The sequence below is a fragment of the Xiphias gladius genome, chromosome 9 (assembly GCF_016859285.1).
Source record: "Xiphias gladius isolate SHS-SW01 ecotype Sanya breed wild chromosome 9, ASM1685928v1, whole genome shotgun sequence".
In the NCBI taxonomy this organism is placed as follows: domain Eukaryota; kingdom Metazoa; phylum Chordata; class Actinopteri; order Istiophoriformes; family Xiphiidae; genus Xiphias; species Xiphias gladius.
Window position 1 is genome coordinate 625717 of NC_053408.1, and position 25382 is coordinate 651098.

Consider the following 25382-nt stretch of genomic DNA (forward strand, 5'->3'; position numbering starts at 1 on the left):
TTTCTGCGGTCCGCTGGTCCTGGAGAATTACTGCACAGGACGGATCTTCATGCTGAAGGCCTTCAGGGAGTAGTCGCCCCCCTTCCAGGCCTGCCACTCCACTCCAACGTAGTTTACAACGCTGTAAGCCCCCCAGCGATAGACACCGTTGGGGTTCGCGGTGTGACAGTTGTTGTACCAGAAGGCCCCCAGGTATTTTCTGGCACAGTTGTCGTTACTAGAGTCCTGGTCTTTGTCGAAAGTGGTGAACATCTGTCCGTTGAAATAAGTCAGGGAGTCTCCTAGAGAAACACAGGAGTTTATCCTCAACACTTCTACTAATCAGGTTCAGACCGAAAAAAAAGGAGAAGCCCACGAGCAGTAACGGAGCCGGCGTGGGTGGGGGCTGGAGCAGGTGTTTAAAAAAGCCAAAGTAACAGTCGCATTAGAAGAGTAACCACAGCGACTGCTCTCTATCTTGTATCTGAAACGTAAAAAACGTCAGAGCCATAATGTAAATGTGCATGAACTCACCCGCCCCCCCATCAGTGAATCCGGACACGTGCAGTTTGTATCCGTAGGACTCCGGGTCGATGGAGAACAAGGAGTATCGAGCGAAGGCTTTGTTTCCGCTGAAGTCCTCCATGTCGACCAGCAGCTCGTACTTTTTCCTCAGAGTCAGGTGGAAGACATTCTCAAGACCTGAACACACGCAAACATGCGCCCATAAACCCGAAACCATGACGAACCTCCTGGGGGGGGGTCTCTCCTGTTAATGGTCTAATACTTACTGAGGTCTTCTGTTTGTTAATTACAACTAAAACACAAATGAGCAACAAATTTAATCTTAAAACCAGATTCTGACCCAGAAACCCTGTACGGGACCAGGACCACAGGATAGAGGATGGAGGACCTGTTACAGCTGATTCTGTGCTTCAGTGGTGCAAACTTCAACAAATTAGTGATAAATCAGTCAGATTATGTTGACAGAAATTATATGGAGTAAACATGGGGCTTTTGGGGCCCCGGGGCAGTTTCCTGCTGCCGATCCAGTCCTGCTCAAACTAGATCGGAAACCCTGGTCCCTGCAGGGTTTGTCATAACATGAGCTGACCGGGCTGTTACACCCTCTGTCCGTGACGTCACATCTCAGTTAAAGGTTCGCTCTTTACGACCAGCGAGTTTCGTGACTGATGGTTTGGTTTCACTTCTCACCGAGCCAGTACTCTCCAGCAGCGTTACCGAAACCCGTCCTGTACTGATCCCAGGGCCTGTAGAAGTTCAGCGAGCCGTCCATCCTCCTCTGGAACACCTGATGGTGGGGGGGGGGGGGGGGTCATAAGAAAATCAAAGATCAGAGAAAGGAAAGGCCAGGAACTGAATCCAGATCAGTGAATCAGAACTGATGACCCCTCAGGTTCACCTGGTGACCCTCTGGAGGGGCCGGACCCCCAGGTTGGGAACCAGTGGACTAAACCCTCTCCCTGTCTGTGACGTAGCTAAGAGCAGCTCCAACAGTAAAACGCTGCTGAAGCCTCCGTGACTCAGGATCAATGATCCATTAGAATCAGAGACCAGTCACAGGAGACAGGTCCCTGCACAGTGAAGTACTTTTACTGTGATACTGGAACTGCATGAAGTACTTTTACTGTGATACTGGAAATACAGGAAGTACTTTTACTGTGATACTGGGACTACAGCAAGTACTTTTACTGTGATACTGGAACTACAGGAAGTACTTTTACTGTGATACTGGAACTACAGCAAGTACTTTTACTGTGATACTGGAACTACAGGAAGTACTTTTACTGTGATACTGGAACTACAGGAAGTACTTTTACCGTGGTACTGGAAATACAGGCAGTACTTTTACTGTGTTCTGGAACTACAGGAAGTAGTTTTACTGTGATACTGTGAGTACAGGAAGTCCTTTTACTGTGATACTGGAACTACAGGAAGTCCTTGTACTGTGATATGGGAACTAAAAGAAGTACTTTAACTGTGATACTGGAACTACAGGAAGTACTTTTACTGTGATACGGGAACTAAATGAAGTACTTTAACTGTGATACTGGAACTACAGGAAGTACTTTTACTGTGATACGGGAACTACAGGAAGTCCTTGTACTGTGATCCTGGAACTACAGCAAGTACTTTTACTGTGATACTGGAACTACAGGAAGTACTTTTACTGTGATACGGGAACTAAATGAAGTACTTTTACTGTGGTACTGGAAATACAGGCAGTACTTTTACTCTGTTCTGGAACTACAGGAAGTAGTTTTACTGTGATACTGTGAGTACAGGAAGTCCTTTTACTGTGTTCTGGAACTACAGGAAGTAGTTTTACTGTGATACTGTGAGTACAGGAAGTCCTTTTACTGTGATACTGGAACTAAATGAAGTACTTTTACTGTGATACTGGAACTACAGGAAGTACTTTTACTGTGATACGGGAACTAAATGAAGTACTTTTACTGTGGTACTGGAAATACAGGCAGTACTTTTACTCTGTTCTGGAACTACAGGAAGTAGTTTTACTGTGATACTGTGAGTACAGGAAGTCCTTTTACTGTGATACTGGAACTAAATGAAGTACTTTTACTGTGATACGGGAACTACAGGAAGTACTTTTACTGCAATACGGGAACTGCAGGAAGTCCTTGTACTTGGATACTGGAACTACAGGAAGTATTTTTTTTTTCTTTACTGAAGTAAAGGATCTGAATACTTCTTCCAGCACTGGGCTGTGATTTGATGACCTCAGTTAAATACTCACCGTCCACCGTCCTCCCTCTGAATTCATGTCACAGTAGACCTACACACAGAGACACACACTCATTGATGCATTTGATCCGTTTGCAAATATTACCTTTATGTGACAGGACCGGTCCTACTGCTGCTGCTGCTACAGCCGTAACTGTCAGAATCATCAGGTCGAACTTTCGACTGTGTTTCTGCTTATCTAACTAGACCTTTATAATCTTAAGGTCAACCCGAGTCCCAGACAGGTGAGGCGTACCTGGACAGCAGACGTGGCTCCGATGGGATAGATGGTGTACACTCCGCTGGGTCGGCCGTTGTCTTGATTATAGATGTCGCTGCAGTCCAGCGGGAGGACGAGAGGCGAGCAGCTGGTCAACAGCGGAGCCAGGAGGAGCAGGACGACTGACAGCAGCTGGAGCAGAGGAGGTGCTTTGGTTTTTATCTTATTAAAACTGCTCTGGACGGTTTGAAACTTCCTGACTTTGGGCTCACTGACGATGGTCTGAAACTCAGCACAGTGTCCAGACCAGTTCTGGCCATCAGCGGTGGAAGCATATTTTGGGATTTTGTAGATTCTTTAACAAAGCCAGAGGGTGAAACTCTAAATAAGCTGTGTTTGTTAACTGTAACATTCTCACGTCACCACAGAATATATCAGCGAATCCTCCTGAGCTCGAAAACATCATCGTGACGCTTACCTTCATCGTCAGAGTCGAGCTGAAGCGATCTGATGAAAATCCCGATGTCGGTCAGTCTGGACGCTCTGATGTGGCTCGGTGGCATTTATGTGCCAAAGATCAGTAACTTACTGAACAGCTGTTGCTTCCCACTGATAAATAATTTGGCAAAAGAGGTGGAAATAAATGTCCTTGACTGTGTGTTTTACTCTGGTTTACACAACACTGTGGGGACTGACCTCAATTTGGGGATCAAACCGTTTGTCCCCTCAACTTTTACTGTTCACCTTGAGGTTAAGACTTAGTTTAAGGGTTGAGGGTGGAACTTGGTCTATCTGGATGTCAGGGTCAATGGAAATGTCCCCATTAGCGTAGCAAAATTAGTTTTTTTTTAACGTGTGTGAGTGCAGTCATGCTTTGATATCAACTGAAAACTTTTTTATTCAAATATAATAATAAACGCAGACTTTTCCAATGTGAAGACAATAATTATGAATATGTTGCTGAAGCACTTTCGGTTTTTTGCTTTTACTGTTCTGGTCTTGACCTGAGTCTGTTGGGAAAGGCAGAAATGTGACTGGTCTCCTGTTCCTATCAGCTCGCGCTCTGAATTCTTTCACGAATTTTGACGTCGAGCAACGTCCACACACCTGCAGGTGGCAGCAGACGGACCACAGCTGGGGCTCCAGTCTTTTTTACACCCACTTATCTACAGCCTGGAAACTGGACCAATCAGTGGGCTCATGTTTCTTCGCTCTTGCAGACGGGTCTGGATGGGTCTCACAGTGTTTGTCGATAAGAAAGCTGTGTTTTCCGTGCTACCGACACGATTCGGTAAAAGTTTAATTCACCAACTGGCCCCGCTGGTCGCCAAAAGGGTTGGGACACAGTGAAAACCCGGCGGCTGTTGCCGTTTCTCCACTGAGCGGTGTGGGGATACCCAATGTAAAGTGCCAAAAGCTTATAGTGGATTGTAGGACACGCGATAATAATCATCCTATGACGTAATACATATATACATCGGGCATGAGAGGTTTACGGGCACTCGGTGACAAGTAGAAGGTAGCGCAAGTATGGTAGACAACAGACTGTGATGAGATCCAGGAAGTGGGCAGGGGGAGGATCCAGCGAAGACAGTACTTAAGACACCACTAAAAGATAACGAGTGAGATCTCTCTTGTTACCACTTTGAATGCATATGCTCTATGCTGTAACGGAGGGATCTCCGCACTTTGCAAACTGCGTAATAAAACTGAGTGCACTGTCTACAGTCGTCTCTCTCTGTGTGTTGTTTGCTGCATCAACTTGCTCGGAGGAGTGGAAAAGTTACCACTCAACAGCGGCCTCATACCAAATGCTGCGAGGCTGCTCGCATGGAGCAACAAATCGGGGCAGCGACCGCACCGGGAGTCGCTGCCTTGCAGCTCGGACTCTTCGTGGGAACGGTCGTGGATGAGCTCACCTCTGGTAAGTGTCGGCCACTAACCCATGCCATGTCCAACATCTGCTGTGTTGAACTGGAAGGGGTGGAGCAGGTGGGGTCACAGATAAAGTGTCGTACCTTTTCTGAGCAGAACTGACGCCGAGTACCTCAGAGCAAACAAATGTAAACGCTGAACAGCTGCTGTTTCCCACCGAGGAGATTATGCATGTTTGTAGACACTCGACCAACCGGGGCTCTAGAGGTGAAGTGATTAGACGCCCAGTGGATCAGCTGTTTGAGAGACAATTATTTGACAACAATTACGAGAACTGATTGGTTTTATGCAAACGCCAAAAATGTGCTGGTGTCAGCTTCTCACGTGTGAGTATTTGCTAGTTTTATACTTTTCTCTGACGGTAAACTCCACATGTTCGGGGTTTTTGACTGTTGCTCAGACAACAAAAGTGATCAGAACATGTTCAATTATGGAAATATTTCACTATTTTCTGACATTTTGAACAATCATATGATTATCAAAGAAAGAAACTGTCAGATGTATTGATAATGAAAATAACTGTTTGTTCTCCTATCATGGAATAAAACAACTTTACCTGAGGGTTTCTGTCTCTTTATTACTCAGACACAGACAGAAAAACACAGAAAAACTTAAAGCAGTTTTATGAAACGAACTTCACGACAAATGAACAAAATAGGATCTAAAACTAGATTTTGACACAGAGAGACTGGGGCCACAAGATCCAGGACCAAATTTCTGACAAATTTGTGATTAATCAAATTGTGTGGACAGAAGAAAGAGCAGAGTGAACCTTCGGGGGCCCCTGAGGAGATGCTTTCACTGGCTTCACGTGGTCCCATCTTTGAAGCCAACGTCTTTATTATCTTTAGGGGGGATGAATTGTACCTGGACTGCAGACGTGGCTCCGACGGGTCGGCTGTTGTCCAGTGGGAGGACGAGAGGCGAGCAGCTGGTCAACACGAAGGCCAGGAGGAGCAGGAGGACTGATACCAGCTGGAGCAGAGGAGGTGCTTTGCTTTTGTCTTATTGAAACTGCTCTGGACGGTTTGAAACCTCCGGACTTTCAGACAGTGGTCGTGTCAGACCCACAGCAGCAGCGAAAACCAGGTCAAACTCAAAGCGAACCTCTCAGATACCGGGGGAGTCTGTTCCCAGAGCGAACATTTTCTAACGCCGTTTTGTCTGAGCACCAGTCAGAGACACAAAAATGTTGAGGTCCCTGTCGTAGAAAAAACTGGGAATAACGTTCACATTCAGGAAGCTTCTAAAAAAATGACTTTCACGATTAATCAGTTATCAAATTTGCAACCGATTTGTTTTCTGTCAACCAACCGGTTAATCAAGCGATGGTTTCATCTGCAGTTGGGGGAAATAATGAAAGTGTCGTGATCAGTGGGGGTCAGTAGGGGCCAAACAACAAATCTTCCCCCGGGGGCCCCAAGAGATTAATCTGGCCCTGCAGCCTGAAGCTGGTCTCTGCTAAAACCAGACCCGTTGTCATGGTTCACACAGCCCGTTTCTCCTCAGGACCGAAGGACGTTTTATAAACCCAGGAGCCCTTAAATCATTGTACAATGAACAACAAAGCTCGGCTGAATCCCAGTCTCTTCTCCTCAGGTAGGTCGGTAAACCTGCCTGTTTCCCTACCGAAGAGGTCTTTGGCTTTTACCCAGGTTAACTTGCTCTGTGGTGGCTCTTCATTAGACCGTTCAGCTTTGAACCAAACACCTGTGGACGTTTCACTGACAGGTGCCGGTGTCTGCTGGGGAACAGGCCAACAGGGCCCCCTACAGGTTAGTCAGGGCGACACAGGCTCACAGGAGCATCCGCGAACGGAGCGGCCAGCGCGACCGACGCGAACATCCGGAGCGAAGCGAAGCGGCGGGGCCGGCAGGAACAGCTTCAAACCGGTTTGTGTGCCACAAAAGCTGCCGCTGCTTCCTGTAGCGGCTCACTCACTGACACAGCAGGAGGATGGTGGAGCTGGAGACGGTTCTGCCCTGAAAGCACCGAGGACAAAGACACCGAAGATGGACAGAGTTTGAGACTGGTCGGAGCGGGGCGGCGGGGCGGCGGGAGGAGGGAGCGCACCGGCGGCGAGCTGTTTTCGCGCCCGGTAAAGTCCGTTTCACTGTTTCCACGGTGCGTTCGCGTCTCTGTTCGACAGAGACAGGACAGACAGACATCAGACAAAGACAGGACAGAGACAGCCGAGGCTGAGCAAGACGCATGGGCGATGAAAGCGAACGCGTGAAGTCGGTGGCTCCGCCGGCGAAGAAGACCGAAGTCAAGAGACGCACTAAACGTAAAAAAGTAGCATCCACACTTAGTTTCCTACAGTGGACAGACACGAAGCAGCTCAGCGGTTTGTGGGTCTGTAACTTTTCTAATTTCGAGCCCCACATTCCGCCGACCTGATTAAAAATACTCCATTTAAAGGAGGTTGACTGTGAAACATCGTTTATTTTAAACGTCGTAAAACCGCATCAGATCCAGACTCTGCTGCGGAGGCGAAGTGTCTCTCAAGACAATGAAACAGTGTGTGTGTGTGTTTGCTCGGCGTGTGGGGACACTGTTTATACAGTCACGTCGTGGAGACATTTACAGTTACATTATATTGACTCATTTGTCAGATGCTTTTTCCCAAAGTGATCTACAAGCGAGGGACGACACTAAAGCCTCAGTACAGCAGGAGACCTTGAAGTAAGAACCGAATCTGTCCAATAAGACACAGCACAAGGAGACCGGGTAAAGAAGTGCACTGACGGTGCACGGCAAGAGCCAGCTGGGCCTGATAGGGTGTTAGAGGTGTCAGGAGAGGAGGTGCTCTCAGAAGAGATGAGTCCTCGAGAGTTTATAGGAGCTAGAGAGGGGACGCCCCCGCTCTGAGAGCACCGGGTGGCTCCTTCCACCAGCGGGGAACCACAAACGAGGACAGTCCGGCCCGTGACTGCCTCGTGTGCAGGGATGGCAACGCCGGACGAAGGAGCACGAGCCTGTACGACTGAGTCCAGGTAGATGGGTGCAGGCCCGACGTGAATTTGATTCGGGCGGCCATGGGCAGCCCGCGGGGGCCAATGAGCAGCGGAGTGACGTGTGCCCTTTTGGGCTGATTGAAAACCGGACACGCCGCCGTATTCTGCACCATCTGTCGGGGTTTCGCTGCGCGTGAAGGGAGGCAGGCAGGCTAGAGGGGCATCGCAGTAGTCGAGGCGAGACATAATCATGGTCACGTAACGCCTGATTTTCCTTATATTGTAAGGAGAAAAGCGACACGACTGGGAGATGGAGGCAGTATGGTCAGAGAATGGTAGCTGGTCATCTATCGTGACACCAAGGTTTATCACGACCCTGGTTAGGTTGAGAGATGAGGAGGCAATTTTGATGTTGATGCTGTGATGCACAGATCGATTGGCCGGGATGACTAAGAGCTCAGTCTTAGAGAGATTTAGTTGAAGGCTGCCTTCTCTAATCCACATGGATATGTCTGAGAGACAAGCCTAGGTCTGTGCCAAAAACGTGGGGTCACCTGGCAGGAATGACAGGTATATTTGGGTGTCGTCTGCATAGCAGTGATATGAGAAGCTGTGCGAATGGATATTTGGACCCAAGGAGCTGGTGTGTACTGTAAAGAGAAGGGGCCCCAGCACTGAGCCTTGGGGCACCCCTGTTGGGGACGGGACGGGGTAAGAACGTATGTCCTTGCCACGACACATTGCAGGAACACCCGGTGAGATAGGATTCAAATCCGGAAAGCACTTTGCCTGAGACGCCCATATCAAAAGGACACACTGTTTGACACACGGCAGCGTTTGTCATGGTGTTTGGTACATTTTGGAACTGGGAAGTAAAATCAGTTCTTAGAGGAAATCACCTAAATGAGCCTTTTAGTTTTTCTGAGAGGAGTGTTGATTTTAGTGTCTGCTGCTGAAATTTCTCATGATGCGACCTCTGACTCGAACCTTCGCCTGTTAAACTTTTTCACTTATTGATCCTGCAGACATTGATTATTGATATTAACACCTCCACGCACGCTAGTTTGTGTTCAGTGCAAAGCTGTTGGATGGACGTTGTTTCCCCTGTTGCAGCTGTTTGACCAGTAACGTGTGTCTTCATGGTTCAGAGACGCTCATCTCCCGCTCCCCCCTCTGTTGTTAGTTTAGCTGTTCACACATTCAGAGGTCGTCTGAAGCCTGTTGGTGTGTTGGCATCAAGCTGACCCCAGTTTTTGCCTCTTTTGTGTTACCTCACATTTGAGTCACAGAGCTCAGAATCTGATCTTATGGAAAATAAAAACCAGGTGAACTTTCATTTAAAAACACATACTCTGATTCTGAATGAGTTTCCAGAATCCTCAAAGATTCTTCTAAAAATTTTGAAAAAATCAGGTGCAAGAAGAAAAAGATTAATCAATTTCAATGGTAGTAAAACTTTTTCTCCAGATAAACAAAGATGGTCACAGGATATGAAGGCTTGGTTTGGGTTACACAACCCAAAAATGAAAGGCCAGCGGTCAGATATGAATTACACAGTTTTCACCGTGGGAAGCACTCAGTCAAATTTAATAATATGTGTAAGTGTTTTGGCAGCTTTTTCAAGGAAAAAAATGAATTCCATGATGATAATGAAATAATATTTAAATTATAAAAATTAACAATACGGACAAATGGAAAACAAATACAAAAATGTTTCTCCCTCTCTCACAATGAATGTTTCACATTTTTCACACAATCATCTCAAATGTATTCAAAATGAATACATTTAGAATTGTTGGTCTATTTGCTCACCATATCATATCATTAATATCTGGCTCATTTTTGTGTTGCCCAAAACAAAAAAAATTACTACCTGAGAAACAGATTTTTGAGAGACAATCAAATCTATCAAATGTTTGTGCTTCGATTATTGTGGCCAAAGATGTTCCAGAGAGGTGGCAGCGACTGCTATCAAAAATGGTCTTCCTTCTCAGAGTCTTTACTAGTGTTGGGGTAACGCGTTACAAATTAATGCATGACTGTATCACACAGTAATGTAACGCGTTACTGTTCCTTAATTCAGGAATCGCCCGAGTTACTAATCAAACAGTTATGTCATTACTTGCGTTACATAAGTTCTTCATTTATCTGCATGATGGGCAGAAAGATAATCATCAAATGTGCCTTTCCACGCGCCCTGGTGCAGCAGTCACCCGACCTCAGTCCGTGCCGGACACAGGACAAAAATGACAGAGTGTGGAGATTTCACATTACTTCGAGTTTGCTGCACGAAAAGGACAAGACTGCGATGGTAAAGTGAAACCGGGCGAAGGCCAGAAGCAACTATCCCCTGCTGCGAACATGAAATCAAATCTCTCTGAGCACCTGCAAAGGCAACATGCTAACACAAAAATGTAATGAGTAGTGTAACAAATTACTCTCCACAGGGAGTACATAAGTGAAGTAATGTATTACCTTTTAAAAAGTAACGGGTCGTGTGTAATACTTTTGCTGAAAACTGGACATAACTGAGTCTGATCTGAACACACAGACATGAAACACATGTTGACGTGATTCAGTGTGACCTTCACTCCCTGAGGAAATCGTGATCTCTGATGTCCCTCCAGAATAAAGCTCCAGAAAACCAGAGGAAAAGAGGCTGCAGACCTTCATTCAGAATCTCCCTGTTTCCTTCAGTGACCCAGTGACAGTTGTCTGAACGTCCACGGCTACACTGAAAACAGGAGCTGATCACAGCTGGTTCAGCAGCCTTTACTGGGACAGTTTGATTAAAAAAACTACGAACCTTTGATCTATTTAAACCTCCAGGTTACAGGTGTTTAAGTGAGAAAGGTGTACAGTCCATGTTTAGGTTGTGTGTTGAATCTGCTCTAACAGGATCATCACAGCTGATTAAAATAACACGTTCTCCTCTCTCTGATCTCCGTCACCCTTCATCTTCTTTCTGTCCATCCCTCCACCCTTCCCTCCTCCCCTCCTTCCCTCTCATCTTTCCTCCCTCCACCTCCATCCATCCTTCCTCTCTCCTTCACAGCAGACAGCTTGGCTTGTTTCCTCGTCCTGGCGTGTCCCTGCAGGTCACTCATAATAGCACAATGTCTGCCCTGGCCCCTGGCCCTCCAGCCGCCCGGCCCCCGTCCCTGGACGGTGGGTGGGGCTGGGCAATCGTGGCGTCGGGCTTCCTGGCTCTGCTGCTGGGGTACGGCTCTCCTCAGTCTGTGGGCGTCCTCTACCCAGAGTGGCTGCTGGCCTTTGGGGAGGGGAAGGCCATGACGGCTTGGGTGGGCTCACTGGTGGCCGGAGTTGGACTCATAGTTGGTGAGGAACCAGAGAGAGTGTGTGTGATAGTATCAAGACAGCATAAATTTATATAGAGCCAAATCATAACAGGTTATCCCAGGGCACTTTTCATGTAGAGCAGGTCTAGACCAGGACTCTTAATAGTTATGTTTACAGAGACCCAACATTCCCCCATGAGCAAGAACTTGATGACGGGCAAGGAAAAACTCCCTTTATCAGGTAGAAACCTTGAACAGAACCCGGCTCATGGTGGGGGGGGCTGCCTCGACCGGCTGGGTCAAGCTGTCTGACAATTAACCTGCAGAGACATAAAACAACAAGCTCAATGCAAAAAGAGAATGAAAAATACAAAAGAAGACAAAACACATTAGGGTCATACTGTTTCTATCTGAGAAACATGTTCAGCTTTGTTTCCTTTCAGATAAACCCTGCTTTGACTTTTCCCATCATTTCTCTCCAATGTTTAAACAAGAGCATGATTTATGCAGTCTTCTCCTTCCTCTCTCACCTCTTACCCCCCCAGGTCCTATCTGCAGTGTTTGTGTGGTGAATTTCGGTGCTCGCCCCGTCACCGTCTTCAGCGGTGTGATGGTTGCGGGGGGGTTGATGCTCAGCTCCTTTGCTCCCAACATCCCCTTCCTCATCTTCTCCTATGGCATCGTGGTCGGTAAGACTGAGGCTGAGACATCCTTCTGGTTTACCTGGTGTGATTTCGTCCTCTTACTTCCAAAGAATTAATGCTGCAGTATATAATGATATTTAGACGATAAGGATGTCCTGATGAAGATTTGTTTGGCCCAGATTGTGTATCTGCTGGGACCAATCTGAAACTTCTGGGAAGGTGGGAGTGTCCTAGTTACTTCCGCTGTTTGTCATAAAGAGGCTGTTAAAGCAGTCAGCACTCTGCTGTACTGTAGTGAGCTGATGCAACACAACAGCTTTCAACGCTATCAGGGTTTCCTTAAACGTTCGGTCTGGTGTTAATCTCAATTTTTGTTGCCATCACCAAATCTCAAGTGCAAGTCCAGACTCATTGGTTCCAACGGCAGACGTAAAACCCCTTACAAATATATAGTTTCATTTTTAAAAAAAGGTTCAGTAATTTTCTAAAACAGACGCTTTTAACAAAACAAACAGGAGGAAACTGCATCTGTTGGGGACTATTCTCAGCAGCGGATTAGTCCACATAGTGAGTATTTGTGGCGGCAGGACGGTGTGTGTGTGGGACTGAGTCTAAATAAACTACAGCGTGTCTTTTCATGGTAATGAAGGAACATGTCACCCAGTGCAACAGTGCAGCTCACTGATGTGTTTTTAATAGTTTTTGGAAACAAAACATCTCTATGGCTCAGAGGAATAAGGTATAAGAAAAATGTAGAATATCACCCGACTTAAACAGAAGTATAATCAAAATCAGCAGCATCCACTGAGGTGTCAACTGCATCTACAGCTGTATTTAATGAAGTTGCTGTTACTCTAATGATCCCTTGGGTGAAATAATACTCCAGTGTCTCCCCTTTAATAACAACAAGTTGATCTCTCATAATCAGCATCGATTCTAAACTGTTTTTGGTGTAAAAATGTCAAATCTGCAACTTCTCACTTGTGAGAATTTTCTGCTTTTCTTTGTCTTATTTGATAGTAAACAGAATCATGTGTAATCATGACATCATGATTTAGGAAAGTTTTCACTACTTTCTGATGTTTTTCTGACAAATTGAAAAAATAATCAGCTGATTCATTGATGATTAGAATAATTGTTAGGTGCAGCACTGGTTTACCTTGATTTGCATGTTCTCAACATATTTTCGGTCTCAGACAACTGACAGAGTGAATCCAGATGTCAGCCCTTCAAAACATCAGGTTTTACACTGACTGTGATATCCTGGCTTATACTGGTGTCTGATTTGATATGTCTGTGTGAGTGTTGCTCAGGTGTCGGTGTCGGTCTGTTGTACACTGCCACTCTCACCATCACCTGTCAGTACTTTGACAAGAAGAGAGGTCTGGCTCTGGGAATAGTGAGCACAGGTAGGTCTGCCGCATGACCACATCAATTCCTGTCTGCAGGTATCAAAACATCCAACCAGTCAGTCAGTATACAAGTCATTGGACCTTATTCATATTGTTTCAGTGAAGAAAGTTCAGGGCTTCATGTCATCAGCAAAGAGACACTCTGAGACACTCTACAACTCGACAAGGGTCATGATTAAAGAGGCGATCACTGACTGTGATGCCCCTGCTGATTTTATTTATTTTTTGGGCAGTGGAGCAAAATGTATTTGTGAAATGCATAAAAATCTTGATCAGTTTGCTGATATCATCCACTATTAACTTCCTGAATGTGTGTTTAGAGCTAGAACCTAATAAGCAGCAGCCTGAGCTCTGCTTTAGTTTTTTGACAGATGACTCCTTTGGCTCCAAGTTTCACTTCATGTTTTGGGAAAGTGATGACTAATGAGCCGGAAAAATATTATAAATGTGATGATAATCAGCAGAAACTCAGCTGCTATATATAGTTTACATTGATTAATCTTTATTTATCTGTTGACCAGGTCAATCAATCTTTAGTGTTCGGGAGTTACATCTCCCGTTTCTCACACTTAGATAAGCTGATGTCAGAGTTTCAGTAAAGAGACTGTGCTGTCATCTGCAGCTTGTATTGCAGGCAGTTTGTCCACACCACCTGATGTTAAAACATGTTGGTGGTCCAAGTTGTCCCATGGGGACGAGATAAGGATGTCAACTCCTTTCTTTTATGTTTGACATCTTTACTGAACCCCCCTCTTAGCTGTTCACTTGAAAATTTGTAAAACATTTGTAAAATCGACAGTGTTAACCATGGGATACATCTATATGCTGACGACATGCTACTTTACTCACAGAAACCACAAGTCTCACAAAAGATAAACCAACATTCATGCATTTTAAAAAAAAATCAATTTCCACCATCAGCTGGCTCAGCTGACTTGTTCAGCTGTCAGTCACCTGTCTGTTGTCCTCAGGTACAAGTGTGGGCGGTTTCCTGTACGCCACACTGCAGAGCCAGCTCATTGAGCTGTTGGGTTTGGATGGCTGTCTGCTCATCATCGGAGCGTTGGCGCTGAACGTGGTGGCGTGTGCCGGCCCCATGCGACCTTTAACCCCGCCTAGATACTACCTCAAGCAGCGAGCAGCCATATTAGAGCAGCGGCTTCAGGAGGAGGAGGAGCTGTACAATCAAAAGCCTTCAGCCAAAGATCAGGTCACCACCAAAACCAAGGAGCCGCTGGTCAGGAGGAGGAGTTTGTTCAGCTGTTCAGCCTTCATCAAGATGATCAAGGTCAAGATGAGACAATATACCCAGTGAGTGTGACGCATCCACAACAAAAATGCAGATTCTCTTTGATGAGCCAAAACATTATGACCAGCATGAAGATCTGAACGGGCTGTGAGCCCCGTTCGCAGCAGGGTATGATGCACTGTGTCAAACAGTCCTCCATCATTAACTCCAATATTTTCTGTGACTTGTGCCACAGTAGCCCTTCTGTTGGTTCAGTAGCCTTCGTTACCCTTGCACATCAATGATGATCCAGTTCCTGGTCTGTTCACCCTCGGACCACTGTCAGTGGTATTCACCACTGCTGACCGGGAGCCCCCCACCAACACTAATGTTTCAGAGATGCTCTCACCCATCTCTCTGGACATAACAAATTGGTCCTTGACAAAGTGGCTCAGGTCTTTGAAAACCTGCACATTTCTCCTGATTCCAACAGACTGTTCACTTACCGTCTGATACATCCCAGACTTGTTACGAGATAATCAACATTATTAGGTTCGTCTGTGAGTGGTCATAATGTTTTGGCTCATTGGTGAAGGTAACAACATCAAGCAGTGTGAAAACTAAATCTGGGCAGACTCTGTACAGATTTGGCCCAATTTTAGCGCTGAATTGGTCGCTCCTGATTCATTTTAGAACCTAAATTTTTGTCAGATCTGTCAGATGGAGGTCACAACGCCCGATTAATCACCTGATCGATCAACGATCTGACTGTTGGATGTATTAAACCTGTCTTTTCTCTCCTCAGGAGTTTGTCCTCCATGTTGTCTCTCCTTCGGGACAGAGTCCTCATGGCCTTGTGCATCTCTCTCTTCTTCTTCAGCCTCGGTCAGTCTCTTTACTCTTCTTCTACTGCTGGTAGTAAAACTGGTTTTGGTTTCAGTTAACCATGTCTCAGTCATCCTCCATCTGAGCAGTGGATGAGTTGCCCTCCTCACCTGTACCTCCTCCTGCAGGTAACTTCCCCCCTCAGCTCTTCCTGGAGGACCTAGCTCAGAGCTCCGGGCTGACGGAGGGTGTCGCCTCCATCTCCTTGGTATCCCTCATCTTAATTGGGGGCGTTGTGGGTAAACTGGGTCTGGGTGTCATCGCCGATGTGCCGCGGGTCGACAGCGTCCTCCTGTACGCCCTGACGGTTGGAGTGAGCGGGCTGTCAGTGCTGCTCATCCCCCTCACCAGGTGAGTCAACAGAGGACAGGTGACATGGGGACAGTTTAGTTTAATATATTTATCTGTGAGGGACCATGCGTAAAAACATTAATCTCATGTTAATCTCATACAAAACGAAGAACTGTGTATTACCAGATTTAGCCACTAGCTCATTTCCATCACTTCATTCCCACTGTGTACTTGTATATGTTGGGTTGACAGTAAACTTCTCTTGAGTCTTGACTGATGATTATTCTCCAAGTTGAATTGACTAAGACTCAGAATATCTCATCCACATGGATCTCGTGTCTCTCGACACGGACACTCTCCTCTGTCCATCGATATCCTGTTGTTTACTGTGTGATGAAAATCTGTGGACATACAGACAGAAACTCAAACTATTTTAAACTGTATTTTTGTTTTCCTGCAGTTCGTACCTGGACCTCCAGGTGCTGTCGGTGGTCCTGGGCTTCCTGAGCGGGAACTGGACTCTGACTCCGTACGTCATCAGTCAGGTGGTCGGCGCGGAAAAGCTCGCCGAGGCTCATGGGATCCTCATGTTCTTTGGAGGCGTCGGTATCACACTGGGTCCTCCTGTCATAGGTAGGAAGGAGTGAAAGTCTCAGTTTCTGTCTTGGGTGTCTACAGACCTGAAGAGCACACAGAGAGATTAAGCTAGGTGTAGTTTCTGTTTTAGGTTTCCTTCCCTCTAGACTTAAAACTTGCTGCAGATATCATCCATCCCAGTCAGTGTTAGTGAAGTGAGGGTGACTTCATTGAACTGATTTTTTTCATTGAGTTTCAACCGATTGTAATAAACTGAAACCAGTGGCTGCCTGGAAGAAAGGAAGTCAGGCTAAAAACTGGTGGATTATCTGGAAAATGAACAGCAGGAATGTGAAAAAGCAGATGTATTGTACTTTAACTGATGAAACGACCAGACGATCTATAAGTGTTTGCGCAGCAGTCAACAAGCACTGGCTGATTGACTCTGGGACTTTCACAACTCATCAACCCCCTTCTTTAAAGGACCATACCACTGCTTTTTTGCAGCCCTGCTGATCCATGTCTAGGGTGTTTCCTACCTTTTAGACAAGCCAAAGGTTTCACTTCACTTCTTTGAAAATCAACCCGAAGATAAAGTCAAGTTGACTAAACATCGGCCTCATGCAAGAACATTTCCATGGTCTTCTCCTAAACCTCTTTTTTTCTATGAGGTTTGTACAAGTGCTCGGGGTCAGAGTCAACAAACTCTCTTAACAAAATCTATGCACCTAAAATTGCTGTATAAAGCGGCCTGTTCTGGTCTGTAGAGTGAGAAGAAGAATTTCACACAGCAGAGCTTCGCTCCTGCTGCCAGAAATCAGCAGATGAAAAGATAACAGATCGGCATCACAGCGTTTCCTGAGAGGTTTCCCGGATTTAATCATTCTTATCACCATATTTCAGCAGCTTCGTTACCTGTAAAACTCTCACTCCTCTTGCTGCCTCAGGCCTCTGTCAGGATCATTCTCTGTTGCAGCACCCGACTGTTTCACATCACCTGCTGTAGGCCAGGCTGAAGTGGAGGAGAGGCTAAATCAGGACGGATATCATCTTGTCTTCTAGTTTTCCCGAAAAGCCGAGCAGCTCGTGTTGACCTTTATACAAATCAAGGCGAGAGAGACGAGACCTGATTTTGAGAAGGATAGTTTTTGGAGCGAAAGGCCACTGTGGAATATCACACCCAGGTTTCTGGCTGCAGGTTTGACATTTAGATAAAGTTTGGAGGACGAAGGAAAGTATTGGATTGGCCCCTGACTATATCTCTGACTTGCTTATCCCATATGAGCCTGGGTGCATCCTGAGATCATCTGGCGGGGGCCTCCTAGTACTTTGTGGGCTGGGGTTATACACCGGGGGACCGGATCAGGCAGGCCGTCGCTGTTTCTGCATTATTTTAGAGTTTTATTCTCTTGACCTGTTTTTATTCTGTTCTTAGTGCAATTACTTGTTACTGTACTATTTTAAATCTTATTTGTGTATTTCCACTTCTACCTGGCATTTCTTGGTCTCATGTCTTTGTAAAGCACTTTGTTTTTGAAAAGTGCTACTAATGAAGTTATTATAATCAATGTTCTCTCGTCCCCTTCAGGTTGTTTCTACGACTTCTGTCAGTCATACGACGTCGCCTTCTTCATCAGCGGGGGCGGCATGATGGTCGGCAGCACGTTCCTCTTCCTCGCCGCCCTCCTGCAGCAACCACCACCAAAAACCCCTCCCCCTCCTGCGATGGCCCCTGAGACCGAGCTCATCGGCTGTACGGTTACCATGGAAACAGACACTACCTCACCTGTCACCTGACAGACCAAACAAATTCTGGATCCAAACGAAGATTTTCAAGTTTAAAATCTGAATCCTGGTTCTGAATGAAGACTTTGCACTCGACGTTTTACGACAAGGGTTGACGTTAGTCAAATCAAACTTTATTTTTCTATACGCTTTTAAAACGAGCTTTTAAACACACAAAGTGTCAGACTCGACGAAATGTCGGACGAGTAGTTGGTTGATCACAGACCCTCACACGGAGTTTGATTTGTCTCCTCAGTGGACATAGGTTTCTAGGAGATTTGTTCCTAATTCCAGGTCATTAATTGATGTCACAACCTCAATTTAGATACATTTTTAAACACTCCGTTCAGATCAGTTTACAGTAAATGAAAACAGTTGAAGAACCTCACAAATAAAGCTCTGTGTCTGTACAAAACCTTCCTGTGACCCCAGACTGTCCATGGAGGTAGAGAAGTGCCAAATGAGAAGAAGTAAGAGGCTTTTAAAATGATGTCTTCATCATGTTGTCTCCTGTGGACAGACTCTCTCTGTGTTGGACTCTGGTTGATCATAATTCTCAGGTTTTTAAGTTTTACACCTTCGATACAGTCTCACTGTGAGCTGACTGAACATCAGGACTGAGATCGACAAATATCAAAATATTAAAATGTTGTTTGATGGGACATAAAGAAAGAAAAACAACAGAGAAAAGGGTTCGAAAAGAAAAAGAAAAAAAAACCAGCTGAAGTTAAAACGTGCACATGGTGGGAACATTATCGGCTGATTCCACTATTTTTAAATCGGACTACTTCTGGATGAAGAAACAATAAGTCAGCAATGAAAGATTTCTTCATGTGAGTTTTAATCTCAACAGTCTTGAAACAACATTTAGACCTTCACGTTGGGAAATAAAACGGTTATTTAACAGGTTCATAGTACTATAGCATAGATATTTTCTAATAAAACCACTAGAATATTAGTGTCTTCATGAACACAGTTGATGTTACTGTTGTTTTTAGATAATTTTCTGCTTTTGAAAAAGCTCTGAAGTTTTCAGAGGAACCACAAACATCTCACTGATGTGAAGCTTGAATTTACAAAAAACTGGTAGGACCTGAATGCAGCAGACGTCTCGGTATTCAGATTTATATTCAGTTAGTTTAGAATTTGATTATTATTGTTTTTGATATTTTTTTGCATTTTTAAGTTTGAATTTTACTAAGGAAATGTTTTGTTTTTTTTATCGGACGGGTTTTTATGATTTCGGTTTGTTTATGCCTTATTGTTCTTATTATTCTGCATTTTATTTGTTCATTTTGATGTTTTTTGAAGACTATGTTATATCAATGTTCAATGTTCATATCAAAGAAAAAGAAGATGGGAGTGCACTTTAAATCCAACCCACATGACACATCCTTTCGTTTGTTTACAGGGTAAAAAAAAGGAGCTTTTAAGCATCATGGAGGATTTTTTTTTTGGAAAGAGCTCCATGGGCTGAAGGGACAAAATTTTCATAAATAAAGAAAATAAACTGGACAAAAAGACTTTTTGGTTCCTAATATAAGTGGAATTATACAGCACAGAGGGAAAGATTAGTCTATAAGATTTGTCAGAGGATGATCGAAGAGGGTGTGGCGGGACGTGAAATGCTAAAGAATCAGTAGTATAAACTGGTCCCGGGTCCTATATTTACAGAGGTTTATACATCAGTAGAGAAACTTTAAAATCTTGTTGGTTTTAGGTAATTTGGTGGCAGAGCTCTGAATCAGCTGGAGCCTCCTGACTTGTGTTTTCATTCATGATTCAAAGTGATGTAAGGTTGTTTCATAGTTTCTGATCATGGACAATATCATACAGATATATGTATGTATAAAACATTTTTTTAAAAATCTCCCTCTCAGCCCCCTCCCATGGGGGGTGGTGGTGTGTCTTCCTCAATCTCGGGTCCTCTACCAGAGGCCTGGGAGTTTGAGGGTTCTGCGCAGTATCTTAGCTGTTCCTAAGACTGCGCTCTCCTGGACAGAGACCTCAGATGTTGTACCCGGAATCTGCTGGAGCCATTCTCCCAGTTTGTGGGTCACAGCCCCCAGTGCTCCAATTACCACTGGCACCACTGTTGCCTTTACTCCCCACATCTTTTCTAGCTCCTCTTTCAGCCCTTGGTATTCTTCGATCTTCTCGTGTTCCTCCTCCTTGATGTTGCTGTCGCTTGGGATCGCTACGTCTATCACTACTGCCTTCTTCTGTTGTTTGTTGATCAACACCATGTCCAGTTGGTTAGCCATCACCAGTTTGTCAGTGTGGATCTGGAAGTCCCACAGGATCGTGGCTTGGTCATTCTCAACCACCTTAGGAGGTGTCTTCCATTGTGACCTGGGGACCTCCAACCCATACTTCAGTGCAGAAGTTCCTGTACATTATGCCAGCCACTTGGTTATGGCGTTCCATGTACGCCTGTCTCAGCAGCATCTTTGTACAGCCTGCACCTGGGGTCCTGTCTGGTGTGGTAAATCCCCGCCTCTATTGATCTTGTACTTAGTACCTGTTCTTGTGCTGCCATGATTAGTGCTTCTGTGCTGTCCTTCACTCCAGCCTTTTCCAGCCACTGGTAGGATTTCTTGATATCAGCCGCTTCTTCTATCTGTCGGTGGTACGTGCCGTGTAGGGGCTTGTCCCTCCATGATGGTTCCTCCTCCTCCTCTGCATCATCGGGTTTCCGCTGCCTGAGGTATTCACTTAGCAGTTCATCTTTGGAGGCCATCTTCCTGATGTTTTCCTGGATGTTGGTTGTTTCGTCCTGGACAGTTGCTCTGATGCTCACCAGTCCTCGGCATCCCTCGTTCCGCTTAGTTTACAGTCTCAGGGTGCTGGACTTGGGGTGAAACCCTCCATGCATTGTGAGGAGCTTTCTTGTCTTGATATCAGTGGCCTCTATCTCCTTCTTTGGCCAACTTATTTATTTATATATATATACAAGTTTTGATGAAAATACCACTGATATTCCTTATTAAAACCAGCAAATACTCCATATGACCCATAAAAACTCAAAGCGCTCTGTGACTCGCTTTGGCAGGAAGTTTTGTCCCCTCTGTCATAGCAGCCCTAGAGAAAATACCTCACTGAACACTACGTATACGCGTGTGTGTGTGCGTGTGTGCATGTGTGTGCGTGTACACAATGTGTACTCGTAGTATATGTGGGGATACAGGAAGGGACATGAATGTGTATATCGTGCTCTGTGCATGTTCATATGTCCATCGTGTTTGTTTCATGTATTTGTGTGTATTTATTGTGAGTCACCAACGTGCAGGATGTGGAAACAAGCTTCTGACAAACTGTGTGATAATTTCACCTGAAGAAGCAGCAGAACTCCTTTAGATGTTTTATTAGTTCACGAAAGCTGAACAGTTCTGGATCAACAGGAAATACAAAGTAGAATGTTTTAGTCTCAAAAGAGAGAAGTGTGCAAATAACAGGTTACAGAAGTCATCGGTGAGTCGATCAGGACCTCAGTGAGTTCATCAGGGCCTCAGTAGGTGGATCAGAAGTATTGTGTGGGGTTGCTCCTGTCACACATCTGGACGTGGATGTGTGATGTGATCCCTGGGTAAACGCGCTGCATGGGCAGCATGGTGCCGATCCTATCCCCCTTCCTCAGTGATCCAGAGGTTCGGTCCGGGCTCACGTAGAACAGCTTGAAACACAGACCTGCCGGACACAGAAAACATCGCCGTCAATGACACGATCAATAACGCGATTAAAATCACTCGATCAGTACTCTGTAGAGACTGTGATGGACCGACCCTCTCCTCTCAGGTTGATGCCGCTGTTGATGGCGGCCTTATTGGGGTCGTTGTAGACGGTGAGTTTTCCCTGGAGAGTCAAATCAAACGGAGCGTAGACGATCGACCCGTCGCTGCACACGATGTCCAGACCTTTATGTTCCCTGTTTTCCCTTAAACACAGCAGACATGCAGCTGTTAACAGCTGCTTCACACGCACTGAGATGGTAACCGAAGGCTGCAACTAATTATTTTTATCATCACTTCAGCTATTGATTATTTTCCCCATTGGTCCATTACTTGTGTTGATTGTAACCAACTGTCTTTAAAATGCAAAGCTCCCTTAACAGTTTCAGAGCCCAAGGTGACGTCTTCTAATGTCATGTTTTGTCCCCCCCACAGTCCAAAACCCACAGATACCAGATGTACTGTGATAGAAAACAGAGAAAACAGAAAATCAGATGCATTCGAGAGGCTCACACCTGATAATGATTGGTGTTTTTTTAACTGACAAATGGCTTAAATGATTTCTTTATTATTATAATTGTTATTATTTTCTCCAGACTGAATTTCGGCTGACCCTTTCACAAGTAAAATGAAGTAAAATGAAAACAGAGAAAGACAAAGAAGTGAAAGTGAAAAACTGAAATTTAAAACGACCTTATCTTGGCTGTTTGACATCTTCGACCCTCCAACAGGTATTGAAACGGAACTATGTGTGAACTTTAAAGGGGAAACGTCTCTTTGGTGGAACTGATAACAACTCGAGAGACTGACTGTGTTGAGGTCATAAACCATAAGATTGTGTTTCTGATTCGTTGTAAGTAAATTTACTTTAACAGTCGATATAAACCTGTACGTGTCTCCTGTTTGTGCCTCCATCTCAGAGCTGTAACATGGTTATTATGTTGAATTTACATGTTTTGTTGTAATTAGTCCTTCAGTGTGTCTCTTCCATAAAAGAGCTGTTGTGGTGAGAGACAGATTAAAAACGAAACCATCCAAATCTGTGCTGCAGAAGTGGAGGTATCTCGGCTTTTATTCTCTAGTATGTGTCAAACCTAAAGAGCACTGGAGCCTACATTTCCCATAGTGCACCTGAATAGTTGTGTTGTTGTGCAGCTGTGTTACCGTCTGGCTCCATAGTGACCCGATCCCCAGCTGTCTGACGTCCTCCTTCTGTTGGTCGGGTTTCCACTGCAGAGCTGACCGAACTTAACACCATCACACACACAAAACACAGCTGGAGACACACACACACACACACACATTTAGGGGTTAACTACGTACATTCATTCTCTAAACAACTGAACTTTATCGTCGGTTAACACAGATGGAAAAATTAATAACAGAGTAGTTGCTGTAGAAATGAGGACGAACTTTGTCCAGCCGAGTTTTCAGACGCAGCCGCAAACTCGGTTAAATGTTTATTAAATATATTTTTGTATTCTTCCTTTAAATGATAAATCAATAATTGAATTTTTTAACAGAATTGCGGCTTTTAAAATGAACATTTTTTGTTCGTCCGGTTCATTCCCATTGGTTAAATCAGAAAAAATTAAATTGTGAATAGTGGCACCATCCAGACTCCACAGTTCCCTCACAATGTCTCTCAGACACAGCCGAATCCTAACTGACATTACGGGGACTCACCGGAGCTTTGTCCCCAGATGGGAGGCGAGTCCCCGTAATGTCAGTGTGGGAACGGGTTTATGTCCCCGTAAAGGGATTAATGCGCTGAACATCTGACCTTTAACGACAACTGGGCTGAACCGTCAAACACACATCAATGACACCAACAGGACTTACTGGCATTTAGTGTCGTTAAATTTAAAAGATGCCGCAGCTGTTTGACAGTGTAGTGGAAATGACAGATATTCACACCGCATGCTGCAAAATGAATGACCGGATCGTTGTGGTTCGATTTGCTTTTCAGGTTCGTCACGATGAACCAGGTGTTCGTACAGAGAGTAAAGAGGTTGATCAGGTCGTCACCAGAAATAGTTCATCAACATCGTCGGAAATGTAAATCAGCAGCAGCTGACTCAGTTTCTCACCCAACAAAATGACGACGCGTCTCATCTTCAGACCTTAAAGTTTGATCCAGAGGCAGAGTTTCTTCTGTTCACGATGACTCTTCTTCCAGACTTCACAAGTTTTATAGAGGCTGAGGTTTCGACACACTGAAAAGTCCACAGACTGTTTAAAGGCAGCAGGTCATTAGTATGTTTGTCTGTGCGTTTCTTATCGGGAGTTTTTATTATTTCACAACCGCGAAGAGTCAGTCAAACACGAGGAGACGACGAAAGAACAGAAACAAAACAGAGACAAACCTCCTCCTTATGAAACCACAACCAAGCTATCGACTCGTACAGGGGTCTGTTTTGTTTACTGTAAACGGACTGACAATATATAATAAGTGACACTGGCAGGAAATTGACTACTTGTCATTTTTATTTCATCTGTCTTTACCTGCTGACTTGCATCGTCGGTTACCAGTATTTGAGATACTCTGTTATTTGTTCTCCTTCTTGTCCTGCCGCTCCTTCTCAGGAAATGTAGTATATGTTCCTGCTGCTGTGTGTGGAAGGACGGATCTGTGTGTGAATGGTCCCACCCGCCATCACATTCTCACTCCTTTGTATTGTGTTGTTTTGTGTCCGTACCGTGGTGTTGACAGCACTCGAAACCCGAGCTAACGGCGTCCTGCTAGAGAACGTGTGGATGAACTCTTATTTACTAAGCTTTTATTTGTTTTTATTGAATTTTCTCAATTGAATTTTTTCAAAACTCTTCTGGCTTCTCTCTTTTTTTGCCTTTCTGCCTGTTTTTTTGTTCGTCTTTGTCTGATTTCTGCAGCTGCATTTTAACATCCTTTTTGCAATCTGCCGTTAGCAACTGACAAGAAAACAAAGAAGTTGAAAAGAGTGATTGATACACTTTAAATTGATGCACTCAAATCAATGGCCGTTGTAACCCAGAGAGTCTGTAGTCCGTCACAGCAGGTTGGCTGAACATTATAAAATACTGGCAAGAATACATTTATACTTAGCTGAAGAATGAAGTTTCCCAATATAAAGGAATAATTAAAAAAAATGAATCAACTCTGTTAGTGTTGACCAACACTGGGACTCTCTGGACTCTGAACTCAAACAGCAGCTGTTTACATGTCCTCACCTTTACCTGAACTCTGAACTCTTTGACCACAGTCAGGGGTCAACATGAAAGATCTGCCCCTTTGACTGCCGGCAGGGATCACACTGTGAACGCTTTATGTTTACTTATTTATTTGCAACAGTATTTTTATTAACATTTAAAGGAAATGCAGAAGGGTTGACATTATCCCTGTACAAGTGAAGGGTCTGTCGGCGGCGTGTGCGTTGGGATGCATCTTACAGGCACATTTACCACATGGAGTCCATTCCACTCTTTCACATATTGATCAGATCTCAGTCTTAAGGTAAAGGTCAGTTTCTCCACCGTTTACGTCGCTGACAGCTGCAGTCCAGTCGTCCTTCGCTGGAGGGTTTGTCTGCAGCCATTTCTGTGCGACGGGTTTCTTGCAGGGAAGAGTCATTTAAAGAGATTTTCATCCAGAGCCACGAGTTCATCTGGGGTTTCAGCTCAGGTGCAATGTGACAAAA

The 25382-nt window shown here is 44.9% G+C and overlaps 3 protein-coding genes across 3 annotated transcripts; 1 reads left to right on the top strand and 2 right to left on the bottom strand.

Annotated features, from left to right (window-relative positions):
• Positions 1 to 27: 27 nt before the first annotated feature.
• On the bottom strand, positions 28 to 3449 carry LOC120794635 (microfibril-associated glycoprotein 4-like). The gene is made up of 6 exons (XM_040135866.1): positions 3444 to 3449; positions 3002 to 3247; positions 2759 to 2797; positions 1195 to 1291; positions 514 to 681; positions 28 to 281 (listed from the first exon to the last, which is right to left on the bottom strand). The coding sequence occupies exons 1-6, from the start codon at positions 3447 to 3449 to the stop codon at positions 28 to 30; spliced, it is 810 nt and encodes a 269-aa protein (XP_039991800.1).
• Positions 3450 to 7050: 3601 nt separating this feature from the next.
• LOC120793984 (monocarboxylate transporter 9-like) lies at positions 7051 to 19720 on the top strand. Its single transcript, XM_040134482.1, has 9 exons — positions 7051 to 7187; positions 10913 to 11196; positions 11702 to 11845; positions 13114 to 13209; positions 14184 to 14523; positions 15246 to 15325; positions 15454 to 15676; positions 16077 to 16249; positions 17781 to 19720. Exons 2-9 carry the CDS (start codon positions 10974 to 10976, stop codon positions 17987 to 17989), a joined length of 1488 nt encoding a protein of 495 aa, XP_039990416.1. The 5' UTR covers positions 7051 to 7187; positions 10913 to 10973; the 3' UTR covers positions 17990 to 19720.
• A 1477-nt stretch (positions 19721 to 21197) lies between these two features.
• On the bottom strand, positions 21198 to 24772 carry lect2.1 (leukocyte cell derived chemotaxin 2, tandem duplicate 1). Its single transcript, XM_040134420.1, has 4 exons — positions 23796 to 24772; positions 22870 to 22981; positions 21760 to 21911; positions 21198 to 21664 (listed from the first exon to the last, which is right to left on the bottom strand). The coding sequence occupies exons 1-4, from the start codon at positions 23818 to 23820 to the stop codon at positions 21498 to 21500; spliced, it is 456 nt and encodes a 151-aa protein (XP_039990354.1). The 5' UTR covers positions 23821 to 24772; the 3' UTR covers positions 21198 to 21497.
• Positions 24773 to 25382: the final 610 nt, after the last annotated feature.